Source organism: Piliocolobus tephrosceles, chromosome 16 (assembly GCF_002776525.5).
Source record: "Piliocolobus tephrosceles isolate RC106 chromosome 16, ASM277652v3, whole genome shotgun sequence".
In the NCBI taxonomy this organism is placed as follows: Eukaryota; Metazoa; Chordata; class Mammalia; order Primates; family Cercopithecidae; genus Piliocolobus; species Piliocolobus tephrosceles.
In genome coordinates, this window is record NC_045449.1 from 6,435,829 (window position 1) to 6,457,615 (window position 21,787).

General features: G+C 50.0%; 1 protein-coding gene across 4 annotated transcripts in view; it reads right to left on the bottom strand.

The window, feature by feature from the left end:
- Positions 1-14,390: 14,390 nt before the first annotated feature.
- Positions 14,391-21,787, bottom strand: part of SLC13A5 (solute carrier family 13 member 5) — a 28,627-nt gene continuing 21,230 nt past the window's right edge. For 3 of the 4 annotated variants that reach the window (XM_023184635.2, XM_023184634.2, XM_023184636.3), the window contains 3 exons: positions 20,443-20,604; positions 17,200-17,337; positions 14,391-16,003 (listed from right to left, as the gene is read on the bottom strand). In XM_023184635.2, the coding sequence (XP_023040403.2) occupies positions 15,872-16,003; positions 17,200-17,337; positions 20,443-20,604 (432 nt within the window). In that variant the 3' untranslated portion in view covers positions 14,391-15,871. The remainder of the gene's footprint in view (positions 16,004-17,199; positions 17,338-20,442; positions 20,605-21,787) is intronic. The other variant, XM_023184637.2, reaches the window with a different exon arrangement.

A 21,787-nucleotide genomic window follows, 5' to 3' on the forward strand; every position in this document is an offset into this window, starting at 1 on the left:
ATGGTGTTGTGTGTCCTGGCCATTGGGGATGTGTGGTCTGAAAGAGCCAGAGAGCGGCATCCCCAAAGTCCAGATGTGTGGACAGCAGAGAAGTCCACGGAGGTGAAAATGGCTCAGCCTGCCTACCTTCTCCAACGAGCCCCTTACCTGAAGTGGCAGAAAGAGCTCACCTCTCAGGCCAAACCCCACTTGGCACCAGGTGGACAGGGGGCCGCCAAGTCCCCATGGTTTAGCAGGGTCAGAGCAGGGTCACACTGCCCACTTTCGATGGCATTGAAGAGTCTTCAACACTTGGGAAAGTTTCGGAAAGACTTTAAGAAGGCTGCTGGCTTCGAGGGAACTCTGCAGATGTACTTGGTGAATCTTCATGGTCAGTGAGTTGCTGACTCCAGGCTCTGGACCTGCCCTGCTACTGTTTGTCTTTGAGGCAGGCAGGTCTTAAGGGCTCTCTACACTCTTCTCTCAGACCACCTGTGGGTGGTCCCAGCCCGTTAGAATAGTAGATTGATTATAGCCAGAAGGGAACTCTGACATCAAGTTCTACCCTCTCTTTTTTCTTTTCCTTTTCTTTCTCTTTTTTGGTGTTTTTGAGACGGAGTCTCGCTCTGTCACCCAGGCTATAGTGCAGTGGCATGATCTTGGCTTACTGCAACCTCCACCTCCCGGGTTCAAGTGATTCTCCTGCCTGAGCCTCCCAAGTAGCTGGGACTACAGGTGTGCACCACCATGCCCAGCTAATTTTTCTATGTTTTCATAGAGATGGGGTTTCATCATATTGGCCAGGCTGACCTTGAACTCCTGACCTCGTGATCCACCTGCCTCAGCCTCCCAAAGTGCTGCGATTACAGGCCGGCACACCCGACCCTACCCTCTCATTTTATGTAACACTTTAACGTTAAGCTTTTAAAAAATTATACAAGTAATGCATGCCTGTTTCTAGGATATTTGGAAAATACAGAAAACTGTAAAGGAGAAAATATTAATCCTCCTATCAGTTCATCAAAGATAACTGCTATTCTATTTCAATATCAGCCTTTTCTGTGCTCACATATTTTTATTATCACTGAGATCATACATTATATGTGATTCTGTATCTGCTTTATTTACCTCAGATTATACGCATTTTCAATGTAACGAAATATTCTTTAAAAACACTGTTAATGACTGCATAATAGTCTTTTGAGCTGACACACCGTAACTACTATTACCTAAATGGTAGGCATGTATGTTTTCAGTTTTTCAAGGATATAAAAACCACCAAAGTAAACATCTTGGGACAGTCATCGTGGCTCACGCCTGTAATCCCAGCACTTTGGGAGGCCGAGGTGGGCGGATCACTTGAGGTCAGGAGTTTGAGACCAGCTTGACCAACATGGTGAAACCCTGTCTTTACTAAAAATACAAAAATTAGGTGGGCGCTGTGGCAGGCGCCTGTAATCCCAGCTACTTGGGAGGCTGAGGCAGGAGAATCAACTGGACTTGGGGGGGGGTGGAGGGGTTGCAGTGAGCTGAGATCATGCCACTGCACCCCAGCCGGGGGACAGAGTGAGACTCCATCTCAAAAAAAAAAAAAAAAAATACTGGGCATGGTGACTCACGCCTGTAGTCCCAGCTACTTGGGGGGTGGAGTCGGGGAGGCCGAGGTGGGAGGATCACTTGAGCCTAGGAGGCAGAGTTTGCAGTGAGCAAGATCACCCCACTGCACTCCAGCCTCAGTGACGGAGTGAGACTCCGTCTCAAAAGCAAAACAAAACATACTGAAGTCAGCATCTTTGTGCATAAATTTTTGTCCACAATTTGATTTGATTTTTCTCTTAGCTTAGATTCCTACATCATAGGGTACAGGCATGTTTTAAGACTTCGCATGTGTATTTTTATTTTACTTTTGAGAAAGGTTGAACTAACACATGCCCATGTTGTCACACACCATCAACTACACCAAGAAATATCATTGAAGGAAACATCGACTAACTCGAAAGTCAGTATTTCTGTTGCTTTCTTTCAGTGATCGGTCAACTAAGATTTGGAGAGGAAAGGGGACATGCTGAGGGTGGTTCTAGGAGTGTGTTATTTCATTCTGTCTTCACAACAACCCCACATCAACAGCAAGAGGTGGAGGAGCTAAAGCACGCAGATTAAGGTTAAGGAACTTACCTAGCCGGGTGCGGTGGCTCACGCCTATAATTCCAGCACTTTGGGAGGCCGGGGCAGGTGGATCACCTGAGGTCAGGAGTTCGAGACCAGCCTGGCCAACGTGGCAAAACCCTGTCTCTACTAAAAATAGAAAAGTTAGCCAGGCGTGGTGGTGTGTGCCTGTAATCCTGGCCACTTGGGAGGCTGAGGCAGGAGAATCGCTTAAACCCAGGAGGTGGAGGTTGCAGTGAGCCGAGATCGCGCCATTGCACTCTAGCCTGGGCAAGAAGAGGGAAACTCCGTCTCAAAAAGAAAAAAAAAGGAAACTGCCTGTACTCACATTCAGTTACTACGAGTTGGAACCCGAGCTAGAGCCTGCGCCATTGGGCTCCAGGGCCCTAGTACTTCATGTCGCCTCCATGCCATAGCTCCTGTTCCCGGCTGTGATGCTGGAATGTGGATTGGAGCCAGGTCATAAAGAAACTTGGAGTTTGGATTTACCCTGTAGACAGAGAGAGGCCCTTAATGGGTCCGTAAGCATCAAAGCTGGGTTTTGCAGAGATGTTTCTGGAGGACTGGCTTGAGGGAGACAGGAAACAGGGAGGCGAGCTGGAAAATGCAACATACAGATAATGCGATCGACAAAGAAGGCTCGCACAGACACACACGTGCCTGTGGTTGTGGGAAGCGGGCAGTTGGGAACACGAACACTGAGGGTCTCAGAGGCCTCCCACCATGCCCTCTTCACTGAGCAAAGGCCATTTTTATCTGCTACACGTCAGGCAAAACCTGCGCCAACTGCCAAAGCCTCCACCTCAAATCTAGCAAATAAGAGAGGGGACGGTATGGATTACGTTATATTTAAAACAAGCCCACACAATGCCTGTAATTTTTTATTCTGACTCCGTAATTATAGCTCAAGACCAGTCAGATCATAGTTATCCCCACACCGACCTGCTGTTGGGACACATGGAATTAAAGGCTTTGCTCCCTTCAAATTCTATTTTGGAGGCCGAGCACTGGCAGGTAACGGGCCTTTCTCAAGGCCCGTCTTGTTGGAGCCCCTCCCAGGGCAGCCTCCACGAAGGCCAAGTCAGCAGCAGGGTTTCGGGAAGACCACGGATGGCGTGGGAGCAGTTGGGATGCTACCGCTTTGCCTGACCTGAGCCCTGGGCCTCAGGGCTGAGCCAGGGACCCGGAAGCGGAGGTGAGCACCGTCCTTGGACCAGACCTTGGGCAGGCCTATCCCAGAGCATCTGCACACTCGAAGATTCCCAAATGCTGCTCTCCCCTGGCCCTGACCAGGGTCCCAGGGTCTGATGGGCCAAGCCCTGGTTGTTCGGCACACTTGTCACAGACAGGCTGGTATTGCCCAAAGGGGCCTAAATTCAGAGAAGAAGGAGAAGAAAAACATCCAAGGAGTGTGAAGGGGCCAGGCTTACGTGGACAGCCTGGCTAACCAGACCTAGGCCAATTAAGGTTTCCTTTCAGTGGGAGCACCACCTCTCAGCCCCATGATGGCACCCCAGACACAGCCAGAGTGGGACACTGTCCCTGCTCGTGGACCTGGGTTACCAGCAGGAGTCAGGAGGGCCAACTGCCCTTTCTCCACACGGCCCTCCCAGGCCCAGTCCTGCCTCCCCATAGCCTTGCCGGGGAGGCAGAACAGCACCCATTCATCCAGGTGCTGCAGGACCCGCTGTATCCAAGCCCTTCACGTACCATCTCATTTACTCCTCCCGTCACTCTGCCAAGGGGGTGTGGTTAGTGTTATCACAATTTCCAGTTGAGACATGAACAGATGGAGCTCAGAGAGGTGGCATGTGTAGCTCAAGGCCACTCAGGTCATAAGTGAGGGGGTCAGAGCTGGGACTGAGTCGTCCTAACACCCCTGGACCACACAGCGCCTCCACAGGCAACTGGCCCGAGACCACCAGGCCTGCTCCTGGCTGTGCCTCAGTGACCCCTTGGTGGATCTACACCCTTGGGCAACTTGCTGAGCCCTTAGGCCTACGGAAGCTCAGGCCCAGTGCCTGTCTCCTAGCCCCCTCTTCTCCTGGTGCACGCTGCACTGCTCTCTTGCCTCAGTCACACCAGAGGACAAGCCCACTCCCTGCACAGGTCCTTGTTCTCACGTCCCCACATGGATGGTTCCCTCTTCCAGCCAATGGTACATCTTACTCATGCTTCTGTTTTAACCCTCAAGTCATTGTACTGTCACTATTCTTATCACTATCTCCTGCTGGACTTCTCAAGGGCAGGACCTGTGTCCTGTCTGTTTGTTGCTAGTTTTATGCATAGCATGCAGTAGGTGCTCAGTAACTGTTCTTGCAAGGAAAAAAAGGAAGAATCTAGAAAACTCCTATTTGTCTTTAAAACTCTGCCTAAAACAGATCCAACGAAGACTTTGCTAATTCACACAGACCAAGCTAACCCTGTTTACTAGGCTGTATCCTCAAGGACAGGGACAGAGCCTGATTCTTTTCGGTGACCCCATCTCTCAGCACAGAAGAAGCATCTACCAAGGGTCAGTAAATGTAGAACTGAATTGCTCTTTGCAGTTGCAAACACACATACACGCACACACGCACGCATGCATGCACACACACACATACCACACGCTGCTTCAGCCCCAGATTAAGAGCACCATGACCTGAACAAGCCAAGTGCCCATGTTACTGGGCCAAAACCACCCCGGGCTGGCATGTCAGGGATGTTTGCTAAGGAAGAAAGCACTGAAATCCTTACTTTAAAAAAAGAAACACTGTGAATAGGTGTTCTATTTATATGAAATTCAGGTCTGTTTTTAGGTAACAGCCCTCCCATCTCACCTCCCTAAGGTGGGTCCTGCCTTTGCACCAGTTCCTTCTACACCCTACCCAGTAATCATGGCCCTACCTGCTCCACCTCCCCTCCCCTGTTTGCTCTCTGGGGTTTCCCTCGATTGCAGGGTTTGAGCTTTCAGACATTACAGGGGCCTGTCTCAGACTGGCCCCTTCCCTCCCTCCCTGATGCTAGAGTTAGTGAGAAGCAGGCCAGAGCCAGGGCCCTATGAGAGGAGAGGGGGCAGGCTGGGAGTCAGTCTGTCGCAGGATCTGTCGCTTACCTGATCCAAAGCACAGAAGATGCATGGCTGGTGCACAGAAGGAGCCAAGCCCTGCTTCTCCCAGGCCTCTGTCAAGCCAGCAGGGTCCCACTCCCTAGCTCGGATCATGCACGGGGGGCCCCATGGTGCAGTGCAAACAGCAGAGGCTTTCGAATCCGGGTTCCGGTCCTGGTCCTGGCTCCTTCATTTAGACAAACCCCTCCAAGCCTCAGAGTCCTCAGCAGCCAAAGGGGGCATCAACTGCAGAGAGAACCCACCAAGTCACACCATGAGGCAGGGATGGCACAGGACCAGCCCCTCCAGCAGAGGAACTGTTTGTGAAACCCAGCAGGGAAAGAAATTCAATTTTGAGAGCAGCAGCTTTGGCAACTTAGAAATCATTTGGAGGCGGCTGGGCGCGGTGGCTCAAGCCTGTAATCCCAGCACTTTGGGAGGCCGAGACGGGCGGATCACGAAGTCAGGAGATCAAGACCATCCAACTAAAAAATACAAAAAACTAGCCGGGCGAGGTGGCGGGCGCCTGTAGTCCCAGCTACTCGGGAGGCTGAGGCAGGAGAATGGCGTGAACCCGGGAGGCGGAGCTTGCAGTGAGCTGAGATCCGGTCACTGCACTCCAGCCTGGGCGACAGAGCGAGACTCCGTCTCAAAAAAAAAAAAAAAAAGAAATCATTTGGAGGCTGCCTGTGCACACATCAAACCTCAAGCTCCAGGTAGCCCAGCCCTGCTTCTGTAAGCAGCCGGATAGGCCCACCTGGGCTCTTGGCAGGAAGGGAGGAGCTGGTGGCTCTGAAGACAGCACTGGCTGTGGCACCACAGGGGCCAAGAAGACTTTGTCACCTGGCTCCTGCCCTTTCTCTAGCCTCAGGACTCCTTCACCTCCTCCGACCATTCGCTTGCCTTTAGGAGTCCCACTATGGCCTGAGGAGCACCCTGCTCTCTGGCAAGGTTCTTGCTCCTGCTGGAACACCAGATTACAGCAGGGGTGCCAGGAGCCCCTCAATAGGCTGATGGCTCCCTCCAGCCTCAGTCAGATTCTAGGAAGAGACCAGGGCAAGCCTGAAGCTGCGGGCTGGGCCTCACTGTCCTGGGAAAATCCTGAGCCTCCCTCACAGCTCAACGCTCAGGCAGGCACCCAACAAACCACAGCTGCGGTTTCCAGAGAGCCAGGCCTCTCACCACAGGGACAGTAAGCTGAGAAGCACTGTAGCTATAAATGTGAAGTGGCGAACCGCGGGACACTGCCGCAGCCCAGCAGCGGGCAGGAGCCTGCTCCCAGCCTCCCTGCAGGGCCAGCCCATTAAACTTCAGACCTGCCCTGCCCACGGGGTCTCAGAGCTCTGGGCTCTGAGCAGAGCTGTTGTCTACACCCCACTTGGTAATCTCCCATGGGGCCAGATGGAGGGGGTCCCAGAGACAGTGCAGGGAGAGGGGCAGGCAGGACCCTACACTGCATTTTCTCCACAGTCAGTGGTGCTGGTCTCCTCACAAGCATAGTCTTGTTTTCTGTTGACTTGCGCAAGAAGGGGTGGGGGGCACATCATCATTTGGGTGCTTGGTGCTTCTAAAAGTCTTATTCCTTTCCTGGGTGGCACCCAGGTCACAGCTACAGCCCCATCTGGAGGTTGCCTTGGGGTGGACCTGGGACTCTTGTGGTCCTGGTGGGCATCCTCAGAAGCACTGCGGAGAAGGAGAGCCTGGGGAGGAGCCGCAGTGGCTGACATGAGCCCCCAGAAGCTCAGAAGGGACATTGCGCCCATTTCACAGGCAAAGAACTACACCCAGCGAGGAGAGCCCAGAGCTCAGCGATGCCTCCCGGTCTCCCAAACACTCCTGCACTGTGGACAGGGGTGGCCCATGTGAAAGAGTCGGGAAACAGGGGAAGGAAAGGAGAGCCGAGCCTTTTCCCCCTCTGTCCTCTCAGAGCCTGCCAAGGAACGGTCTTTCCTCCAACATCCTCCTCCACTGGACTGTGTGGGGAAAACATCATGGGTTGAGGGGTCATCTGGTATGGCCCTTCCCGTTAGGCTGGCGAGCTGGCCAGGTAAGGTGAGGTCATCTCAGCCTGTGTGTCGCCAGCCCATGGGAGAACTCAAAGACGAGCATCAACCCTCTTCTTATGGGAAAGAGCCCAGAGCTGTTCCAAGGAGCCCCTTCCCAGATCCCGACCCTCTGGGGTTGGCAACAGGAGTGCACAAAACAGAAAAAAATCCCCGTCCTCATAGGGCTTACACTCTTTTTTTTTTTTTTTATTATACCTTAAGTTCTAGGGTACATGTGCATAACGTGCAGGTTTGTTACATATGTATACATGTGCCATGTTGGTGTGCTGCACCCATCAACTCGTACCCTTACAGAGGTGGGAGAGACAGACCAAATAAAAAGTAAATTGCATAGTATGTCAGAAGATGAAAAGTGCAATAGAGAAAAGTCAAGGAGGCTGTAGAGAGAGAGTGTGGAGCAGGCGAGGGAGTTGTCATCTGAACTAGGCTGAGAATGGAGCACTCAGCAAAGACTGGAGCAGCGGGGGAGCAGGAGGAGAGCCCGCATGCTCTGGACAGCAGGGACCAGGGTTCTAGGTCAGAGCGAGTCAGTGGCTCTCAACCACAGGCAATTTGGCCCTCCAGGGGACATTTGGCAATGTCTACAGATATTTTTCACTGTTACAGCTGGAGGGGGAGAGGGTGGCTATTGGCACCTACTAAATATTAATAGAAGCTAGGATTCTGCTCGGTATCCCACAGTGCACAGAACAGCCTCTTACAACAAAGAAGTATTCGGTTCAACATGTTAATATTGCTGAAGTCAGGAAATCCTGGAGTGAGTGAGAGGAAGAGAAATAGGAGAGATAGCCAGGGAGATAAATGCCAACCCATTTTTTTTTCTTTCTCTTTTTGTGGAACTGAAGAAGCTGACTTAGAAATTCTTATGGAAAAATATGTGAAAATAGCCAGGCAAAAATAATGAAAAAGAAGAATAAACAAAGTAGCCTCAGCAGATCTTCACATATATTATAACAATCCCTGTGATAGTCAAAAGGCTAATTTCTTAAATAGGTACAGAATTCTTACAAATTAATAAAAAAGGACTTAAAAAAATACCTTGGGGCTGGGCACGGTGGCTCATGCCTGTAATCCCAGCACTTTGGGAGGCCAAGGTGAGCGAATCATTTGAGGTCAGGAGTTCAAGTCCAGCCTGGCCAATGTAGTGAAACCCTGTCTCTGCTAAAAATGCAAAAATTAGCTGGGAGCGGTGGCGGGCACCTGTAATTGCAGCTACTCGGGAGGCTGAGGCAGGACAATCACTTAAACTTGGGAGAGGTTGCAGTGAGCCGAGATTGTATCACCGTACTCTAGCCTGGGTAACTGAGGGAGACTCTGTCTCGAAGAAAAAAACAAACAAACAAAAAAACAACTCTTGGAAAAAATAGGCAAGAGACAGGGAAGTCATGGAAAAAGATACAAATCAATTATAAACATGAGAAACAATATTCAATGTTACTTGCAATTTAAAGAACCGCAAATAGAAGTCATGAGATGGCTTTTTCAGCTATCAGATTAGCAAAGGTTGCTGGGGATTTGTGAGAGCAAGTCTCATGAGCAGTTCTCGAGAAAGTGTATTGGAACAGCCTTCTGGAGGGCGGAGTAGTATCAGTCCCAGATTTAAATGCCCTTGACTGAGCATGTCATTCTAGGAAACTTTTTTTTTTTTTTTGAGGTGGAGTTTCACTCTGTCGCCCAGGCTGGAGTGCAGTGACGTGATCTCGGCTCACTGCAACCTCCACCTCCTGGGTTCAAGGGATTCTCCTGCCTCAGCCTCTCGAGTAGCTGGGACTACAGGTACATGCCACTACACCCGGCTAATTTTTTGTATTTTTAGTAGAGACGGGGTTTCACTGTGTTAGCCAGGATGGTCTCGATCTCCTGACCTCGTGATCCACCCGCCTCGGCCTCCCAAAGTGCTACGATTACAGGCGTGAGCCGCCACATCTGGCCAGAAACTATTCTGACATAGATGCACAAAGATGTACGTACAGATATGTTTATTACAGCATTAGCAATCCCCTGGAAACAACCCAATGCCCATCAATAGGGGACTTGATTATTCTGTGACACATACTTACAATAGAAAACCTTGCAGCTTTTCACGCCTGTAATCCCAGCACTTTGGGAGGCCGAGGCTGGCGGATCACGAGGTCACGAGATCGACACCATCCTGGCTAACACGGTGAAACCCCGTCTCTACTAAAAATACAAAAAAAGTTAGCCAGGCGTGGTGGCGGGCGCCTGTAGTCCCAGCTACATGGGAGGCTGAGGCAGGAGAATGGTGTGAACCCGGGAGGCAGAGCTTGTAGTGAGCCGAGATCGTGCCACCGCACTCCAGCCTGGGCGACAGAGCGAGACTCTATCTCAAAAAAAAGAAAAAGAAAAAGAAAACCTTGCAGCTTTTAAAAAGATGGGGGCTCACTCTTAGGTATGCCTCAGGAGAAATGAAAACATATGCTCACAAAAGAAACTTGTACAGAAATGTTTATAATGGCCTTATTTATAATAGCCCCAAATTGGAACAACCCACATGTCCAACAGGAGACTACACAAATTGTGGTATATTCGTACAATGGTGCACTATTTAGCAACAACAATAAAATGAACAGATATACAACAACGGGAATGAATTTCAGAAGTATTTCATTAAACAAAATAAGTCAGACGCAAGAGTACGTATTGTATGATTCCATTTATATGAAGTTCAATGGACACAACCCATCCATGGTGACGGAAGCCAGAATGTGGTTGCCTGCCGGAAGCGTTACTTGAAGGGGCAGAGAGAACTTTGGGTAGGGGCTTATGGAATTTGGGTGCTGTTTACAAGATGTAAGCATTTGTCAAAATCATTGGATGGTACACTGAAGATCTGTGCAGTTTTCCAAATTTAATCTCACCTCAATTTATTTATTTATTTAGAAACGGAGTCTCACTCTGTGCAATGGTGCGATCTCTGCTCACTGCAAGCTCCATCTCCTGGGTTCAAGGGATTCTCCTGCTGCAGCCTCCCGAGTAGCTGGGAACACAGGTGCACGCCACCATGTCCAGCTAATTTTTTGTATTTTAGTAGAGACGGGGTTTCACCACGTTGGACAGGATGGTCTCAATCTCCTGACCTTGTGATCTGCCCACCTCAGCCTCCCAAAGTGCTGACATTACAGGTGTGAGCCACTGCGCTCAGCCTAATCTTACCTCAGTTTAAAACTAACATTAACTATTGAAGAAAAAAATTTAGCCAAACTTAATATGTCCTGAAATAGAATGATCTCCAAATAAATTCTTAATTGGTGGAGGGGGATGTGGAAACAAGAACAGAAAATGTGTATAGTATGCTCCCATATGTAATACAGTTAATGGATAATATTTCTAGAAGGATGTGTAAGAAACTATAGACAGAGGTTCCCTTTCGGTGTAGTTGGTTTGGGGACTCAAGGTCTGAAGTGAGAGGCAAATGTCTCCATACATTTTGTGCCACTGGAATTTCTTTTACTGTGTTCATTTTAATTTTTTACTATAAAAAGTAGTTTAAAAATTTCTTGACCAGATAACAGGGTGTTCTGAGATTGAACCTTAATATTTCTCTGCCCTCGATAGCGGGAAGCAGGGACACCCCTGCCGGCCATTGGTGGCCTCTGGCTCTGCGGCTGGAAGGGGGCATTTGTACAAGCGATCAGGGAAGCTGCTGGAAGATGCTCCTGGAGCAGGCAAGAGAGTCCTGGCTCAGGAAGCCAAGTGAAATAAACGGAATCTTGATTGCAGAGATTTCAGCCTGAAATCACAAACTTCTGGTTGAGAAATATAAAAGCCCATCCTGTGGTATGGAGGATTTATCTTGATAAAACGTGTGTGTGTGTGTGAATAGATTTTTAAAAAGTATCTGGTAGGTTGGGACACAAAGGCTTTTCAGAGGCTGTGTAACTAGGGGGAGAAAGTACCTGGAAGAAGGGATTCTGGGCTAAGAATAGGACAGATAGCTGTAGTTTGTTTGTTTGTTTGTTTTTGAAACAGAGTCTCGCTCTGTCACCCACCCTGGGGTGCAGCAGCGCGATCTCGGCTCACTGCAACCTCCGCTCCCAGATTCAAGCAATTCTCTGCCTCAGTCTCCCGAGTAGCTGGGATTACAGGTGCCCACTCCCATGCCCAGCTAGTATTTTTATTTTTTTAGTAGACACACGGTTTCACCATCTTGGCCAGGCTGTTCTTGAACTCCTGACCTCGTGATCCACCTGCCTCAGCCTCCCAAAGTGTTGGGATTACAGGCATGAGCCACCGTGCCCGGCTGCCAGCTGTAGTTTTTAACTGGACAGTACAGCTTTTGGGCTCTGTTTCCACAGACAAGAACATGCCATCACAGGTCTCACCCAAGAACATCCTGATTTGTTCATCTCAAGGACTGGGCTTTGTGCTAGTGAGTTGGTATCCTGCTTGGAACCCAGAGCAAAGAGTTGTTTTGTTTATGCGCAAGAGATGGTGGGGAGGAGAGAAAAATTCACCTGTCTCAGGTAAATGCCAGATGGGGAGACCCTGGTCCTTCTCCAAGAAAGCTCTCAGCTCATGATGAACAGGGGAGGAGACCTGTGTCCTGCCCTCAGGAGCATCTCATTCAGAGATCAGAGGCTACGCAGCCCAGGGACTTAATTTTGGAATGCAAAGAATCTTTGTGGAGCCATAAGTCCCTGCCAAAAAAAAATTAAGAAAGCAATCCTGGTCAAAATTGTGTGTTCAGCTAATCTCAAGCCCAGATGTCTGATCCAAGCACTAAGAAGAGAGAACTCAAAGGCCTAGGGTGGAGCTTCTTTACAAAATGTCAGAGGCAAGATATAGATGGGGGAAAGGCCTGAGATGGCCTTCATTGAAGCCCCATAGGGAAGCAGGCAGTGGGACCTTGGACAGGCTCCAAGATGAGACAACATGGGAGATTGGGATGGGGGTACTGCATCTGGCCCAAGCAGAGGGAGGGTCAACTAGGGTAAGAGGATCTGTGACTCTGGGGAAAGCCCTTAGAGACCCTCTGGTCCAGCGCCTTCATGAAGAAAACTGAGACCCAGAGTGCAGCATGACTTATCTGGTGTCAGATGTCAGGACTGAGCTCCGTCCGTGGCTCAGACTCTAGCCTCCCAATCCACAGGACCCCCTGCAGAGGGCCTACCTGTTGGGAATTGGAGGCATTGCTGAAACTCTTGACCAGACAACTTCCTACCTAGCAACATGCTTCTACTGAATTCTGCAGAAAGAGGGTCACTCAGATCTCATGGAGTGATCATACTGGACACTTATCATTGCCTACCCAACACCTCCTCCCACCGTTTTTTCCTGCCAGAGCCCAGATTTTGTAGTGGGTGGAAATAGCTCAATTTGGGGAAACATAGGCTAATTCCCCAACCCCAAGAGTTGAGTCTTAACTGGTCACAGTATTCCAATGGGGCTCCGATTCCCCTTTGTGAATGGTGGGTCTAAGGGTAGGCATGTGACCCACTTATGGCCCATAAGACATAAAGGGAAGTCTGCATGGGGCTTCTGAGGAAGCTTTTACTTTCCTAGTAAAAGAGAAAGATGCAGCTGACACCATCATGCCCTCACCCCACCCACCTTTCTGCCTTGAAGGAAAGCAGCTGTGTATGTAGCCTGGGGGTCAAGCATGGGGGTAAAAGTGTGACGGCTTTAAGATGACAGAGTGGACTATGGAGCCCAAGTCCTTGGAGGCTGAAATGAGTTGTTGGGCCAATGCCAGCAACCATCTACCTACAGAATTCCAGAAAAGCAAACATTCAATGACCTTCTGGTTTAAGCCACTGTTTGCTGGGCCTTCTCTTATTTGCCATCAGAAGCAAATAAGAGAGCATGTATGGCCAAGTTAAGCATTCAAAACCACAAATCGAGTTAGTGGCAGTTACAATTCCAACCCAGATCTTCCAACTCCATGCCCACTGCTCCTTCCGCTAGCCATGAAGGGCCTTGGCCTCATAGGGCTTGTAGGGAAAGTTGAGTACCCAAGAGCAAGTCACGCCAAGGGAAGATCTCCAAATATGGGTCCCTCTCTGTTGCCTCCCCTGAGATAGGCTCAAGACAGTGATCAATGAGACAGAGTGGTCCTTGCCCTAAGAAGCAAAGTGTTTGGTTGGGGAGGCCATACACGTTATTGCAACTCCGGCCAACTCCTAGAGAAGTTGTTTAGGATTGGCCTCTGGTCAGCCTCTTCAGGTGGGAGCTCGGTACTCTGGAAGCCCTCCACCTAGCTTTTTGTCAGCCCTCAACCACATGGTGTCTGGAAGAGTCCTCCACCCACCCACCAGTTCCTCCCCCATTACCCCTGGCCATTCTACTCATCCTTCAATGCCTACCTTGGATGACCTTCATTGACCTTGCCTACTACCACCAGCTTGCACCTAACGGACCACACTGACCAACCATTTATTTATCCATCATACTAGCTATACAACCTGCCCTGGGTCAGTCATACTGCTGACACTAGACTCGGTGGGCAGTCAGAGCCCTCAGTCTGGTGGGGCAGGCCAGTCAACAGCAGCAGCACAGAAGGCAGTGGTAGAGGGCTGGGGAGGAAGAACAGTCACACCTTGGTAGGGGGAGGTGGCAGCCTTTTCCCCACTTCCCTCTCCAACCAAACGCTTTGCTTCTTAGGGCAAGGACCACCCCGTCTCATTGATCACTTGTTCTGTACCTATCTCAAGGGAGGCAACAGACAGGGACTCATGTTTGGATCTTCCCTTGGCATGGGCTTGCTCTTGACCACTCACCTTTCCCTACAAGCCCCATAAGGTCAAAGCCCTTCATGGCTAGCAGAAGAGCAGGGGGTATGGAGTTGGAAGCTCTTGGTTGGAACTGTAACTGCCAGTAACTTGATGTGTGACTTTGGACACTTCCCTTGGCCTCTCTGAACCTCACTTTTTTTTTTTTTTTTAAAGACAAAGCAGGATAATAACACTTTCCTATCTCACAGGGTTGCTGCAAAGATCGAATGAGATAACTAGTGGATTCAACAGGGACAGGGAGGCCCGACACCCAGTCGGTGAGCAGGGAGTAACCGTTCATTCATCCGCCTCCCTGGGCTCCCCACACTGCAGAAAACCAGAGACAAGTCAGCAGCCCAGTGGAGCTTTCCATGGGAGACAGAGCATTTAATGAGAGCAAGAGCTGGACAGTGTGGTCAGGAATCATCCCAGCCAAGGAACCAGACACATGCTCGGTCCTTGATGGGGTTTCCTGAGGCTCTCCTACTTTCTCCTGCCCTGGGAAATGCCATCCAGGAGCCCATCTCTTTGCTACTGCCCCTCTTCCAGAGCAGCACAAGAAGAAAATCAAAGGGACTTGCGGGGAAAAGAAGGTGCTTGTCTCTCATGTCCATCTCTTACAGGGGGGTTCTGAAGATTCCCACAGCCACTCTGGAGTTGTTGCCCCACTTTGGGGTCTTTGTCCAAGTAAGTTCAAGTAGATTGGCCCACAGGCAGGGGTTGTTTGCTGAGAGATCAGCAATCTTCTGTTGTCACCAGCCATGGCTGTGAAGACCAGTCAACAAAGGAAAGGCTTTCCCCAGAGGAGCTCAAACTCTGGCATGAAAGACTCTGAAGTGGCGTAGCCAGTGGAAATGAACAGCTGTGTCCACTCTGGGCCTCAGGTGAGGGAGGACCTAGATAGCCCACTGTGGCCCCCAGAGCACCATCACTGCCCATACTTGGAGTGTGATCCTGATCCTAGCTATTTGGGGATGGCAGGGGAAGCATCTCCCAGAAAAGATGACCTGCCTGGGAGAAAAGGGGGACCCCCAGAGAGTGCCAGCCAGGGCATCTCGGCAAATGCTGGCCCAGACAACAGGGGACCAAGGAGTTGAAGGAGGCTCACTGGAGAGGTGGGACAGGGGTCCAGTCGATTAAAACATAACAAAGTGACGAAGGGAGTAGGTCGGCCTGTGGTGCGCTGTGGGTGGGAAGCCAGGTGTCATCCTGAAGTTAGCAACTCAGATTCCTCATCCTTTGGTGGTGGCCACACGAGGAGTTCCCAGAGGCTCCAGAAGGTTCTGATTCCCACTCTCACTCCAGCAGAGGGAGGTTGCGCAAGACCACGCATTCTGTCCCTGGCTGGGGTGTCCCTTTCAGAGTGACAGAGATGATCTGAGGCTGCTCAAGGAGAGCCGGAAGGGGCATGGGCAAGAGTGGGTGGTTGTCTTACCTCTCAACCAGGGGGTCTGATTCCCATTTAAACTACCTAGGACGAAGCGAGTGAAAACCAGAGCCCCATGTGGGGGATGCTTGAGGCAGAGCTGGTACAGGAGCCTGCATCCTGATGCCTCAGCTACCTGCCCTCCCTCACAAAGATAATGGCAAGGCTCGGGAAAGATGGGTCCAGCAGGCCACTGAGGGGTTCCCTTCATCTCTGAGCCTGCCCTCCAGCTGCCCATGACCATCTCTGCATCTGAGCCTGGAAGAAGAGGTGGCCCATTGGCTGGGTTTTGGTGGTGTGTGGACATCACTGGGTCGCTTCGGGGTGTGAACCCCAAAACTCTGTACAAGGTGTGCCAGAAGGTTCGGTAGTCCTGAGGAGGGTGCGGGCTGTGTACGTGGTCTTGTGGCTCTTCCTAAGTCTCAATATGTGTCACATTAGCCCAGTCAGGGAAATGATCCAAGTCAAATATGGCCCGTCCCCAGGTGTTGACAGCCAAAAACACACAGAAGACGCCAATTATGTTCATTACCACTCCTGTTTTCACCTGGAAAAGAGACAGTGTCAGAGTCAGCACCCTGAGGCCTGCTGGGAACTAGCACTCTCAAAGAGGAGGACAAAGCGTCGGGACAAAGCATCAGCTCACTGGACCTCGATGTCCCCGTGCCATGCTCTGTCCCTGGCTGGGGTGTCCCGACTCCCAGGACAGAGCGACTTCATGTCCCCCAGGTATCCTCAGTGCTCAAGGCATCCCTGGGAAGTAGGCAGAACAGATGGGTTTTCTATGCCCGTGAGCATTTGGAAAATGACCTCAGAGAGGTGACAGGAGGCAAGAGCTTAGGCCATTCAGGGAAACGGTGACAGAGCCCAGTGTGTGAGTCCAGGTTCATTGCTCACCCCAGTGCTTTAACCATCCTACAAGGACGTGCCAGCTTCCCCGTGGACCTCCTCAGGCTCTTTCTGATGCCCGCTCTGCAATCTTCCCTCATGATCACTAACCGTTGCTTCACTAGCCTGTTGTAGATATTTTACTGGGGACTGCAATCAAGTTTGCAGTCCATGGTTTCTGGGACCCACCCTATTTATGAAAACGCTCCTTGGAGTCCCCGAGACACCCAGCAGAGGTTCTGAGATAACGAACATCAAATGTCCAAGGGACATTTCTGGCCGCCTGGGCTCATACACTTGCCCCTTTCCCAGCCCAGAGCTGCAAAGCTGCCCTTCTCCCAGCAAAGGTGACAGAGCCACGCCAGGCATGAAGAGTTCTTCCGCTGACTACATTTGTTTCCAAGGCATCATCTACTCCCAAGTAGTGATCTCTCTCTTCCTCTCCCTGCTTCTGCCTCTTCAGACACCCCTATGAATCTCTGTGACTGTCACTAGCATCCCCTGCTGCCTAAGCCTGCCCTGCCTATCTTCATGGTTCTTGCTAATTTGTCAAGTCCATCCTTGGCCATGTGAGTCCCTCAGCCCCATCTTCACCCCTTCCAAGGACTCCCCTGGTGCCTGCACAGGCTTCTCCAGGTGGGAGAGTCAGAGAAAGAACAGTGTGTGAGGCTTGAGATCATCTCAAAAAAAGAAGAAAAGCTCCATTATAAATGTCAACAACGGCTACGAGGCTGGATGCTCTGCGGTATTCCCAAATCATGTGACATCGTTTCGAAACTCTGTCATTCACAAATGGGGCATCCCTTATGACAACAGCATTATAGTCCGATGGGAGTAAATAAAAACAGCTGTTACCATGTCAGCAACCTTGAGGTGCCCGTAGGTGAACACGATGGCATTCGGAGGGGTGGCCACAGGCAACATGAAGGCAAAGGAGGCGCTCAGGGTACAGGGCAGCATGACGTACAGAGGATTGAGGCCAATGGAACGAGACTGCGGAAAAACACAGCACTGCAACATCACCATACAGAACACAGAAGCTCTTGGGGACACGATTCTGAAAAGGATTCTCTGAATGTGGCGGGTATGTTTGAACCTCTGGGCCTCTGTCTTGATTGCTCTTCCTTTCGCCACATCTCTGGCAGATAATTCCACCTACGGTGCACTGAAGGCTGAGCTTAGAGGTTACCTGCCCTGGAAGCCCTTACCCCCTCAATTCATTCCACATGTATTTCTTGGGCACCTACTATGTTCCAGAGACCATGCTGAGTACTTAGACTGTGCTCAACCTTACAGTGCCACGTGCACTTGTCTGTCTGTCCTGACACAGACTGAGACAGCCTAGAGGCCAGGGACCACATCTTCTCTCCTGCATATAAATCTGTGGATGTGTGTGTTTTTATACATGCGTGGGGTCATTTTGCACATGGAATTTGGTAGCCCACCTTTTAAATTCTACACTTTAAAATTTAGCCACATCTAACAGCACCTATCAGAGAGTAGGCACTCATTAAATAGTTGCTGAGTGTATGAATGAATGATGTAATTCCTAAAATCTATCAAATCAATCATGTATCATGCAGATTTACATGCACATGAGGGCAGACACATGCAAACATGTTTGTTGCAACAATGTAATGGCAAAAAGCAGGGAGTCAACTCAATGGTCATTAATAGCGGGATGATTAAATAAAATATGACACATACAAATGACGGAATAGTATGCAGCTATAAAGAATTGGATTGGTTTTTTGTGTCAATAAGGAAAGATCTCCAAGACCAATGGTTAGATTTTTTAAAAATTAAGATGTATGGCCAGGCGCAGTGGCTCATGCCTGTAATCCCAGCACTTTGGGAGGCCGAGGTGGGCGGACCACCTGAAGTCAGGAATTCGAGACCAGCCTGACCAACATGGTGAAACCCCATCTCTACTAAAAATACAAAAATTAGCCCAGCAAGGTGGCAGGTGCCTGTAATCCCAGCTACTCGGGAAGCTGAGGCAGGAGAATCGCTTGAACCTGGGAGGTGGAGGTTGCAGTGAGCCGAGATCACACCATTGTACTCCAGCCTGGGTGACAAGAGTGAAACTCTGTCTCAAAAAAATAAATAAATAAATACAAATAAGATGTGTAATGACTATAGAATGATACCCTTTATTTAAAAAGAATGTGTGTGCGTGTGTGTGTGTGTGTGTGTGTGTAAAATATCCAGAAAGATACCTGAGAAATTAATAACAGAGGTCATCTCTAGGGAGGAGGCTAGAGGATTAAGGTCTGTATACATCTTTGCATTATTAGACATTTTTAGCCATATATCATCTGCAATTAAAAAAGTCTATACTATGAGCATGTTCCCATTTTATTACCCTTTGAAACTATGATTTTTAATGGCCTGATAGTGTTACATTACATGAATATATGATAATTTATTTCAGCAAACCCCCTTTTACTATGGATATATTTGTATAATAATTCTGTCATACATCATCATAACATATGTTGGTAGGCATCTCTGATTATTTTCCTAAGATATATTCCCAGATACGAAATTGCTGAGTCAACGGGTCTGAGCAGGTTTAATGTTTTGGTTCCCCCACCATCCTCATTTTCCTGGCTGTGGGTACCTCATGGTGTCTGCACCCCACACTCCTCTGCAGCCCAGCCCAAGGACCATCACCTTTTCCTTTCTCTTAGGTGGGCATGAGACAGGAGCGTGATGGGCCTTAGAGGTAGCTGGGGGAAATTTTACTTGGGGTTCCTGGTTCTAGAAAAGCTTGTTTTCAAAGAGCCCGGTAGGGCCTGCATTTTCCTGGTTGGGGCCCTCGGTGCTCCCAGTTAGGGCTGGAGATGACAAAGCCAGGGTCCGTGCTAGGAGAGAGGAGGCATCACCACCACGTGCCTTGCCTAGCATCAAAGGTGCTCCTCCTACTGGGCATCTGTTTGGACAGTCTGCTTAGGAGAAGAGGAGACAGATCACTTTGTTATTTTTCACACTTTCACTTCCTTGCTATTTTTAACACTTTCATCTTCACTTGGAAGAGAAAAAAAAAAAAACCACTTAGGTTTGCTTTTTATACACGCAGACACCCAGGCAGCTGAATGGAAATTCACCACCTTCAATCCTGTGTCCAGGCCCTCTGGAAATCTGTCTCCCAATTCCAGAATAATGACAGCCTCTCCCGTGCTCATTTTGTAGTCTACAGAGGCTTTTCACAGCCCTCATCTTACATGGCCATCAGCACAGCTCTCAGAGGAGAGAACTTAAGGGCCATGTTCAGAGATCCCACATCTTGAACTCGGGTCTTCTGACTGCGAGACCAGGGATCTTTCCATACTACCCTGAAGCTGGTGTATCTTTGCAATGGATGACAGAAGGAAATGCAAAAAAAAAAAAAAAAAAAAAAAAAAAATAGCCACTGATTTTCCTATAAGCTTTCCTTTCTTCTCAATCCCAACCCAAAAACATGCTTGTCCATAGAACAGAACACTTTAGCCTAGCACTCAGCAGCTTTTCCCATGACCAACAGCTACCCCTCTCAACTCCCCGGGATCCCTTATCCCTGTGCTCACCAAGCAAGGCTTCTAGGAGTCCTCAGTCATGTGCACCATTGCCTTTACTTGTGCTGCTCCATCTTCCCAGAATTTTCTCTCCCCTCCTACCTACTCCCAAGTCCCCACTCCTCCAAGGCCTCTTCCTGGGGCATTCCAGCCAGTGGTGCTCCTGGTCTGCAGTCCTCCCGCACATCTGTGCTACATGCTCAGAGACCATGGCACTGGCCTGCTCCTCCTTAGCCCAAGTCCTGTCTCCCCAGCTTGAAAAATAATCCAGTTAGATTTATAAAATAAACTTGAGCACTTGGTCCATGGTTGGTGCTTTGGTCAGCACGAGGGGTACAAAGAGGAGTGGCAAAGCAGCAGAGGCCTGAGGGGCAGAGGCATCCAGGGTGCACAAATCCACGTCACAGCCAGATCTGGGTCTCCAAAGCCTGGTCTGACTCTGGCCTGAATATCGCTGCCTCGTCAGGGACCCACAACGTGGCCATGGGTTGGCAGCTTCCTGTGAAGTGGAAGGGCCCCTCCCCACCATCAGGTTACTTACCATGGAGGCAAAGATGGGCAGGAACAAAGTGGTGGTGGCCACGTTGCTTGTGCACTCAGTGAACATGGCAACAAGCAAGGATAAGATCAAGGTGATGGCTGCTGCAGGCACTGCATGCAAGGGCTCCATCTGCTTCCCCATCCACATGGACAGCCCCGAGGCCTGGGAAGCACCAGGAGGGCAGTCATCTGAGGGCTCCCAGCTTGCAGTTCCTTCAGGGCCAGAGCAAGCTTGGCCCATTCTCCCCTCCTGACCCTCCTCTACACCTCATAGGTGACCTCATCCATTCCCACCATTTTCATTCCCATCCTCACTCTGCTGTCTCCTAAATCTGTATTTCCAGCCAGCTGGCCTACTATGTGGATTTACATACCCACACGACTTCTGGAAGTGTCCACCCAGATGTCCCAAGAGCACGATAGACTCAAATGCTCCACCCTGCATTCATCCTCCATAGACCGGAATCTGCTTCTCTCTCTGGGCCTCCCAGTCTGGTGAAGGGACTCACCATCCATCAGCCATCCAGCCCAGTTGGCTGGGAGTCATGCTGCTGGTCTCTCTTCCCCTCCTTCCTAGTCAGTCACCAAGTCACCCAAACGTCTCACATCCATCTCCTCCTCAGTCCTCCACAGTTTTGGAAGCTCAGAAGAATGATTTCGGCCAGAAATCAAGGGTTTAGATTTAGGGCTTTGGGCTGAGAAGAGATTGTCCAGGGATAGAATGAAGTGTGAAAAGAGGAGAGGCCAAGGACAGAGCCTGGGCAGACACTCTTATTTCAGGGAGAACAGAGGAGAAGTCAGCAACGAAGGCTGAACAGGAAGAGCCTGAGCCTGAAGTAAAGCCGGAGATGTGCTGAGCTGGGGGCCAGAGGAGGAGAGAATGTCCACAGAGTCCAAAGTTCTGAGCCTGAGTGAGATGAAGGCTGCAGAGTCTCCGCTAGCTCTCCTCCAAGCCCTGCGCATCCCAGGCCCCCACTCCAGACATCCGAGTGATTTCCTCACGTGCAGATCTAACCAATTCACCCCCTGGCCTCAGTCCTTCAGTGGCTGTCTACTGCCTTCACAATCAAGTCCACACCCCCCTATCTTGGGGCCCTCAGAGAAGTGGTTTCACCAGCCTCCTCTTCTACTTCTCCTCAGCTAAATACCTCACATTTTTCCCTCGCTCGTGTGCCACTTCCTGAAATGCCCTTCCACATATGTGCCCCTCCCTAGTCTGTGAAGTCTGTCACTAACAGGGACCATATCTCAATCTCCTCTATAATCTCTGTGCCTGGCCTAACACTAGAGACATAATAGGAATGTTGGATGGATGGATGGATGGATGGATGGATGGATGGATGGAT